Consider the following 9,930-nt stretch of genomic DNA (forward strand, 5'->3'; position numbering starts at 1 on the left):
CTTTATGCCACAGTCTATGTAGTATATGTATATAGTAGATAGTATATGCTATAGTACATAGTAGGTGCTTGCATACAGTATAGTATTTAGTGTGTATATATTAAACACTATTACTTATACATAGTATTTTTAGGTAAAAGTCTGGGGTGATCTTAGGGCTCATTTGTTTTTCTTCTCTCAGGGATCACTGTCCATTCCTGCCTGCTGTACAGTACCTGAAAATAACTGTATCATGTATTTTATACAGTTTCCTTGAGGTTGAAGGGAGAAGGGCAAGTCTTTCATGGCTGGAGGCAGAATTCCCTGCTAATTTGGTTTTGATTCTGGTTTATTTTTATTTAACTTCTTAGTTAACAGAAATTCTGTCCATCTGATTATGCAGGGGATTATAGGACCATGCCTCCGATTTGGGTCTTGGTATTAACTCACCTGGTATAGACTTCCAAGTAAATACTGACTGGCTCATCCTGAATGACCACAAGATTACTAGCAAGATGTAGCATTTTGTTAGATTACTCTCTCTCATTAATTTAGGGTTACTGAAGTTCTAACAAAGGCTTTGGTTTTTGTTATACCCTCTTGAATCAGATCCCATTCTTGTAAATCATGTTTTCTTGGTGTGAATTTATTTAGCTGTACATTAATTGCTTTATCTTTTAAAAATTTCAGGAGCAGCGTTTCTTGCTATTACAACCATCTATGCAGAGACTGGGTCAGGTTTTGTAGTACCAAGTGCTTCTGCCAAAGCAGGAGTGGAAGCCATGAGCAAGTGAGTACTGCAGTGTTAAGGTGCTGACGATAAATGATGTCCTCTGGTCACTCAGGGAACTAGATTCCTGCTTTCTAGTCTCTGTCCAGGGAAACATAAAACAAAGATTAATTTGGGATCACCTGGAGACAGATATTCAATCTCCATGTTGAGTCCTCTGTGTCTATTTAGCATCATCCAATAGAACTTTCTGCAGTGATGGAAATAGTCTATAGATCTGCACTACCCAATTGCAACATGTGGCCAGTGAACACTTGAATTGTGGCTACTGTGACTGGGAAACTAAATTGTATTTAATTTTGATTATTGTAAAATCAAAATTGAATAGCCATATGTGGCCAGTAGCTATCATATTAGGTACTTCAGGACTCCAACCATTTTTTGCTCTCCCACATATCTTTGTGAGTTACCATCCCTGATCTCTATTAAACACACCTTCATCCTTGTACCTACTGTTCAAGACTAACAGGACTAACATAGACCAGTGGTGGCCCCTTGCCAGGTCTTGTGGCCTTTTCTCAGCAGCATATGATTGCTTTTTGAGTTGGCCTTTCCCACTGTCTCTGTGGTAATGTAGCTTCTCATCATGGCTTACTGTAATAACTCTGATATATTTCTATGCTACCACTCTCTTCCCACTTCATTTTTTATTCACATTCCCAACAGAATCATCTTTCTTAAGGTTTATATCTGCTTATGATACTCCCTAGCTTAAAACCTTAGATCATTTTTAAAAATTTCTCTTTAGAGTAAAAGCCAAAACTCAGTATGGCATTCTAAATAGGCTTGTCCTTGGCCTTTGTTTAATTCATTGATTTATTGGATAAATATTTTTTGTGTGCCTGGTACTGTTCTAGGCACCAGGGTTAGGATAGTGGTACAGGCAGAACAGTCCTCATCCTCACCTGAGCTTATATTTTAATGCCATTATTCCAGTGCTGTAGTTCCCATTGAATTGCTGCATATTTCCTTAAATGTGGCATGCATTCTCATATATTTCTGCTTGGGCTATGCTGCCGAGGGAATTTGCTGTGATAGTTTGCCAACTTCCAAAGTCCCCATCGTATCACCTTTTCTGGGATGTTTTCTCTCATTTTTCTGGAACAGACTCAATCACTCTGTACTTTGCACCTTTAAAACTTCGTTTATTCCAATTACTGAGAACACTAACACACAAATAAATCCTATTCAGTGTTACAGATTCTAAAGTGAAAGTCATGTATCAATATAGTAGGGGCACAGAGAAGGGCATAATGAACTGCTTTTTAACATATCACTAAAGCTATCTGACCTCCTCCTTAGAATGTAAATTCTATAAGGGAAGTGACTGTCTTACTCATTTCTGTACACACATGTTCAGCAGGATCTGGTACACAGCTTTGTGCTTGCTGAGCTGTGTAGTTGTTCTCTTTTCCCAGTTGTCTCTGAGTTCTTGGAACATTTGTCAACATTTAAATCAGTAATAAACACTTTTTGAGATAAAAAAGTGTTTTTTTATAACTTTACTCACAAGTTGAATCTTAGTCTGAATAGATATAATTACCTTTTTAAAGGTCAGTTGGTTTTGGAAATACTTATGGGACTGGAACTTGACTATTTTGGCATCAATTACAATGATCAGTATTTGTTTTGTTGGGATCTTTGAATCTTGTTAGAGGTTTCAATTTCATGTCCTTTAAGGATTGTGATTCTGTGTTTTTTTGTGTTTACTGCCTAGTATATCGCACATAGTAGATGCTCAATAAATATATACGTCTTGTCCAGCCTGAGGTCCCATCATTCCTCTTCTCATATGTTACGGTATACATTCATATCAGATAAGGCCTTGTAGACTTCAAATACTGCGTGTTGTTTTTGCCTTTTTCCTTTATTCATATTGCCCATATGCCAAGTCTGTCTTCTTTCTCCTTCCTACCCCCTCTTATCTCCTATCCTCCACTCTTTCTTTCCCCCTGCTTCCCACACCAAACATCTAATCATCCTTCAAGTGTCAACTCAAACATCTCCTCCTCAAGGAAAACTTCCCTCTTGCTCCTGGTAGACTTAGGCATGTCTTCCTGTAAGTAGTCATAGTACCTGTTACACAATTCCCACTATAGTAACTGGTTCGCTATACAACTAAACTGACCTCTGTTGAGAGCAGGGACTGCCTTTCTTAGGGAGTGTTGGCACTGATCAGTACACAATGAACATCTGTTGGTTGAACAACAATAATGGTTAACGTATCTTGATTATATTGTGCTTGGCATCTTAACATGCAGAGCGAGCCAATGAGGTGGATACCTTATCATGTTATAGTATTTATTCAGAATATAAGTCAACTTCAGGAGAACTAGCACTGAAACAAACTTATCTGGGTGCCTCTGAGCAGAGATAGGATAGATTTTCCTCTAGTCAGGTTTCCTTAACAGGTTGCTCAGTTTTTCACAGGATGCTATAAACTCTGCTCAGCTCAGTAGTTCTGTTAAGGGAAGTTACTATTTCCCTACCAATTTGAAGTAGGTGCACTACAAGCCTAAGGTAGCTATTGTCATGAATTCTGTCAAAAGCATCACTCAGAGAAGCAATTTTTATGTATGATTTGCCCAAAGAGATGCAGCCCACCCATTTCTCTAAAGTGCACCCACAAAGATTTAAGTCAGATTAACAGACTGAATTTGGAGTACATGCCACCATCCCATAGAATACGTTCTACTGAATTGGCCCTTGAAGTGATGCTGTTAAGGCCATATTAATGGATATCTTATAGTGTCACAAAACTTATTCCTTTGTATATCTATTGCAAGGCTATAGTGTCTTAAGGTCATTACTATATTGTACAATTTTCCTTTTATAAGCCTTCTTGAAAGAAATGTCTTCCTGATTTTTTATCAGAAATAACTTTACCTGAGACGTTAGCTTGCTTTTTGCTTATAGGTACTGCAAATTGTGTAACTGATTAGGCTTACCTTTTTTGCAGAGTGTCATGGAAAGAGTAGCTGCAAATTTGTGACCTGCTTATTTAAATATATGTAATGTCACAGTACATTTAGGTATTAGCTCAATTCTTGACTCCTTTATATTTCCTTATCCTTGTGTCTCTGCCTTCCTTCTTTGCTTTTTAATGATTTTACCTTCCTCATTTGCATTATATGTATTCTTTTAAGTTATTTTGTCATTTTTTGAAACTAAATTAAGTATAAATATATATATATATATACAAATATAGATATGAGTAAATTCTTAAAATAAGTTTAGATAATAAAAGTTAGAACTATCTTCTTAAAGAGGCTTTTAAAACAGGTTGCTTTAAGGTTCCATGTTTCCTATTATTATATATTGCTTCAGGGCATTTAGTAAGATTTGTTAAATTCCTACTTCCTTTTGAGTGCAGTTTAACAATTATATTAAAACCTCATTAAACATGGTTGTGGTTAATATTTTAAATCTGTGTAATCCATGTCTTATTCAATTAATGTACTTGTGTTGTTGGAAACATTGTAACCCAATGTACCATAGTAAAGTTATATTGGACATTGTAAAAGCAGAACTAACTCCAGAAAATATGGAGGAGTGACATGATTCTCTTACTTTTTTATGCTCAGTTATGATACTTATTCTCAAAGTGTGTATTGATATTGGACTTGGTTCTAGAATGTAAATGGTAGGTAGTATAGCATAGGGATTAAGGACACTAGCATGTAATGATAGATAGTACAGCAGAATGTTTAAGGGACAGACTGGAGCTGGGCCATTTGAGGTTGACTCTCTAGCCAAATGACCCAGAGCAAATGACTTAACCTTTTTGTGTCTCAATTTCCTTGTCTGTTATATGGGGAATAAAATAGTACCTACTTGTTGGGGTTCTGGCCTCTGCATGTAGGAAACACCCAGTAAGTCTTGGTTATTAGTATTTTTAACATATGGTATAATATTTTAGAATCTTTGTTGTTTATTTAATTTTTAGGTCTCTTGCAGCTGAATGGAGTAAGTACGGAATGCGATTCAATGTGATTCAACCAGGGCCTATAAAAACCAAAGTAAGTTTTAGTTTGCTTGTTATCACGTTGTGAGTAGTAAGGATGAAACACTGATAGACATATTCTGAGTGTGTGTGCAGGACCTTCCAGAGATGCCTTAGTTTGGAGCCCTGGTGGTAAGGAGAGGGTTTTGTCCTTATCCAACGTAAGAAATAAGGAGGTGGCCAGGAATATGTCCTCTATGCAGCTTTTTCATAAGGTCCATTTCAATGTTTTAATTTTCTGGAATCTTTTGTGCCTTCAGTTTTGGCATTTTGTCTCATTTGCTTCAATGATCTCTTATTGCCCTGTGTTTCATAATTTTCACTAGACTTTTGATTGACATAACCTTTTTAAAACCATGGAAACATAGCTATATTTTTAGTTTAAAAGATGTTCTAGAAGTATATCATACAGGCTTGGTCTCGCCATAGGGAGGATTTTCTTAGACTCATGACTGTGCCTTTTCTCTTTCAAACACTCAGTTATGCATGCCATTTAACTTCCTCTTCCCTCATTAAAAATCCTTCTGATGGCAGGCCTTCCACCTTATAATCAATAATCCTCACAGATACTCACTGCAGTGCATAATGATCACTAACACTCTTGCAGATGTCGCTCAGAAGGTCCACAGGTTTCTCACATTACCCTGAATGACTTCATTCTCACTTCTTTTTGTTTTCATGTAACCCAAGAATTTACAGTCCCAACCACTACCTTGTTTCAGTTATATACACATATTTGAAAGTAGTGTTAAGGAGCATTTAGGTTATAGGTAGGTCTGAATTATTAGTCTTAACCTGGAATTGGTGGATTTGTTTATTTAGTAGTTTAAAGAGTGGAAAATGGAAAGAAAAAATGAGCTGAGTGAGTAAAACTTGATTGAATATTTTCTTTGACATTTCAATAAAAAAGTCTGATAAAACTCATGGAAAAATAACTCAAAAGCATATATTAAAACGCATGGTTCAGGGTGGCACTGTGCCAAGCACTGTCTGAAAAGAACTCACAGTAACTTCTTTTTTGGACCTCAATATATAGGGAAGATCACCTGCATTATATTTATTTATATAACATATTTATTGAATGCCTATTGTGTACAAAGGTAAGGTGCTAAGAAAGATGCAAAAGCATTTGTGACAGAGTGCTTTCCATCAAGGAGCTTATAGTCTTGCTGTAGAGGTATAAGTTGTATACAACTAACAGTGTGAAATTTTAAAGGGATTCGAAGAAAATCGAAGTCTAGAAACTCCCTTGCAAGTACTGATAGAGCCAGGACTGGGGCCAGTTGTTATCCTTTGTCTCTGCTGCTTTATATCTGCCCAGAGAGAGCTGGAGGACTCACAAGGACTCCTGAGAGCTTGCTCCGTCTTGTACCTGTTTTATCAAAGAAAATTCTCACTCAGACTTGTAGGTGTTCATACAGAAAAATCTAACTTTTTATTAATCAGTGCACGCACATACTTCATGTTTGTTCCTTCACATCAATAATAGAAAGCAGGAATTGTTTGGCAAATTTGGTTATGGCTTTCTATCTCTGGGATCTACTTGAATTTAATATTCCTACATAGTTGTTTTCTTCCTTCTCTACTATTTTGAGAAGAAAGGAGAAGGAATTTTTTATTAAATATTTCCACCTGGAGTCATTTTTCTGTGTTTACCAAATCAAACAATAGTACCACTACGTACCTCTACCCCACTAAGCTTGTACATATTCCAAATACTTTCAGATATGTTTTTTCATTTGATACTTAAGACAATTTTGTGAGGTAGCTAATATAGGTATCCTCAATTTTACAGGTGGAGAAACTGTAAGGTAAAAAGGTAAAGAAATTGTTAAGGTAAAAATGTTGCATTTTCTAGTGATTTTTTTTAAAGCTAACATAAGGTAATTGACTTGGTTTGAGCTAATATGAATGTGGAAGAATTTGGCAAAATTGTTGCTTACAAGGCTGAAAATGTGAATAGCCTGCCATAGTAACATTCCAGTTTATGCAAATTTGTTTCTTAAATAGGAAAGGGGGTTGAATTAAAAAAATGTAGCTTAACTATTTTCTCAATTTCTAAGGGTGCCTTTAGCCGTCTTGACCCAACTGGAGCATTTGAGAGAGATATGATTGACAGAATTCCCTGTGGTCGGCTAGGAACTGTGGAAGAACTCGCAAATCTTGCTGCTTTCCTTTGTAGCGATTATGCTTCTTGGATTAACGGAGCAGTAAGCATTGCTTCTCTTGACTTTTTTGGTGAGGTGGATTTGGGGTGGGGAGACATATTGTGGAACCAGTCCTGATAATTTTGAATGTAAATGTGATTTACAATACTTAATTAGCTGTAAATAATATCAAAATATTAATACATACTATTTAGCCTGTGGAATTTATTCACTGATAGATTAATTTTATTAAATGCAGATTAACCTAATAGACATGCCTTTAAGATGCTCTTTAAAATTAGGTAGAATTTGAAATTGTGGAGTTGGGGGGAAGAAGATTCTAAAGAGAGTAAATCAATTTAGGTTTAATCATCAGTTTTGTCTTTAAAATTGGCTTTGACTGAAAGAGCCAGGAAGATATTCCATCCAGTTAGGATGGGAAAATGGCTAATGGTTCAGAAACTTTAAGAAGGATTATTATTTTTTTTTCAGGTCATTAGATTTGATGGTGGAGAGGAAGCTCTTATTTCAGGGGAATTCAACAGTCTGAGGAAGGTAATGCCATTTTGTAAATATAATTTTAGCAGGTAGGATACTAAACTTTAAGAATATCAAGAACCACATTAAATTGCCTTTTCCTTTTTGTCTTAGGTCCCCAAAGACCAGTGGGACACAATAGAAGGACTCATCAGGAAGACAAAGGGCTCCTGAGACCACTCTGGCCTTCATCTTGGTTACACTGGAAATGATACAGACTTTCTGTAATCTTTTGATTATTTTCAAGCCTAATAAGTTGTTAATTAACAAACATTCATTGAATATGTATTATGTGCCAGGCCAATGGTGGATACACACTGTATATTCAAAGGTATATAAGGTTGGGATATCATCCCTCCAAACATTTTTTTTTAATTAAAAAAGGAGGAAATGAATGAAGAATTAAATTAGAGGTAAAAAGTGCTTGGAGCTACAGAGAAAGGAACAGATATTTGTAACCTGGAAAAATCAGGAGCATCTCAACAGTGCAAGTAGCATTTGAGTTATATATTAAACAAAGCCTATGGTAATGGGGTCTAAAAGAAAGAAAGTAGAGGATTTTCAGTAGATTTAATGGACTCTTCCTTTCTATTATGTTTCCTTTTCATTGGACTTGTGAATTATCTTCTTTAGATAGCTCACTATTATTTCAAACACATTTTTACTAAAGCTTATTTTGCAACCAGACATTTTTCTAGTACTAGGGATAAAACACAAATCATCTACAGCATGTGCCCTCTTGAAACTCATTATCTAGTGGGACAGAAAGACCTGTAAATAATTATGTATAATGTATTGTGATAAATATTATTCTAGCAGTATTAAAGTGTGGAGAAGGAAGTAATTCATTCTGTCTCCAGAATGTAGAGAAAGTGACACTTTGGAGATTGCATTCCATTTCAGCTTTAAAAGAATAGATTTCTCTTGGTAGAGAAGATGAACAAAGCTTATAAAATATTTTTTATATAATTAATATCATTTCATATTTGGTTTGACTAATATGTCGTCCTGAGAATCAAATAACAAGAAAGCCATAGTCTCAAGTCCATATAGCTATAATTTTGAGCTTATATTAAAAAAAAACTCTGTTTTGCTTTCTTAGGATTGCCTTCTCATACGCTCACTGGACTCTCCCCATTGCCCAGTTACGAAGAGATGGGACCAGGTTCCATCTCACCTTCCCTGAATAGATCCATCATGCAAAGGAATAGTTTTCCAATTTGAATTTATATGCTGTAAGCTCATATGGAAATCCTTACATTGACAGTTGATTATGTACATAAATTACATTGAATTGTGTCTACTAAGTGGGTAATGTTACACGTTTGGAATAATTTGCATTTCTCCTGATTACTAATAAAGTTGATTACTTTTATTGTTTTTGGATATGTATTGATATCCTTTTATTTGTGAAATGCCTGTTCAACTATCTTACACATTTTTCTATTGGGTTATTTTTCTTAAAACTTACTTTTAGGAGGAGTGTTTGTATATTTTGGATGTTTACCTTTGTCAGTTACATGTGTTACAAATTGTCATCCAGAGCACGTGACCTGCAAGTTGACTTGGGGCAATCAGAGGTTCCTCGCCTCCTCCCTGTCCTTGGAAAATATATTCTGCCCACTGTTTTCACAGCTGCAGCCCTTTCAAGGAGGCAGGCTTGAGACAGTAATTGTTGAGACCATCTGGACTGAGTATGTGACTGAGCCTCCTTAAGGTCCTACATAAACTTTTTAAGATTCTGGAACATGAGTGTGGATATCTACTAGTCTTGTGGCCTACCAAGACAAGCCTCATGTGTAAGTCCCCTTGTTTGTTAAACCTGCTGCCTACCAACCTGGAGTGGCCTGCCTCTCCTCCATCTCTGCCTGCTCTCTGTGTTCAGGGGGCCAGTTTCAGATTATACCCAGGAACCTCCCGAGGTTGCCAGCCAGCACAAATATCTTCTCACACTCTGACATTTGATTTCTCACTCTCTTAATATTGTCTTTTAGGAAATAGAGTTCTTAATTTTAATAGAGTCCAGTTTTTCAGTCTGTTTTTTTTTCATAACTGGTCGTTAAGGAATCTTTTCTTGCACTGGTATTGAAGATATTTTATGTTATTGTCTGCATACCTATCACGTTTAGATTGAGAATATACTTGGAATGAGTTTTGTTTGTGATATGAGGTAGGTGTTGTATACGCTATCTTACATTGCTCTTTCAGATTCATTTTCTGTTCTTTCCTCTGTTCTTTGCTCCAGGAGGCCAGACTCTCACTTACATTTAAGTGTGATTGATTTAGCTGAGCTATGAGAATTTTTTTCCCCATATAGTGCTTAGGAGCTAAAGTTCACCATGATAGGTGCTGGATTTCTGGGAAGTCCCCTCAGGTATACTCCTAGCAAATTTTTTGTTATTTTCTTTCTTTTTCCATGCTATTATTGTAAGAGTGCCAAACCTTGTTTACTTTTGGAATACTTTAAAATGAAA

At 36.0% G+C, this 9,930-nt stretch overlaps 1 protein-coding gene across 2 annotated transcripts in view; it reads left to right on the forward strand.

Annotated features, from left to right (window-relative positions):
* The window catches only part of DECR1 (2,4-dienoyl-CoA reductase 1), a 37,671-nt gene extending 28,835 nt beyond the window's left edge, over positions 1 to 8,836 (forward strand). The window contains exons 6-11 of one of the 2 annotated variants that reach the window (XR_005055126.2): positions 670 to 769; positions 4,716 to 4,788; positions 6,836 to 6,982; positions 7,412 to 7,474; positions 7,571 to 7,680; positions 8,559 to 8,836. Coding sequence is in view for 1 of the 2 variants with exons in the window: in XM_017656599.3 (XP_017512088.1) it covers positions 670 to 769; positions 4,716 to 4,788; positions 6,836 to 6,982; positions 7,412 to 7,474; positions 7,571 to 7,630 (443 nt within the window). In the remaining variant the exon portion in view is untranslated. Of the gene's footprint in view, positions 1 to 669; positions 770 to 4,715; positions 4,789 to 6,835; positions 6,983 to 7,411; positions 7,475 to 7,570 lie in introns of both variants that reach the window. The other variant, XM_017656599.3, reaches the window with a different exon arrangement.
* Positions 8,837 to 9,930: the final 1,094 nt, after the last annotated feature.

The sequence above is a fragment of the Manis javanica genome, chromosome 2 (genome assembly GCF_040802235.1).
Source record: "Manis javanica isolate MJ-LG chromosome 2, MJ_LKY, whole genome shotgun sequence".
Lineage (NCBI taxonomy): Eukaryota > Metazoa > Chordata > Mammalia > Pholidota > Manidae > Manis > Manis javanica.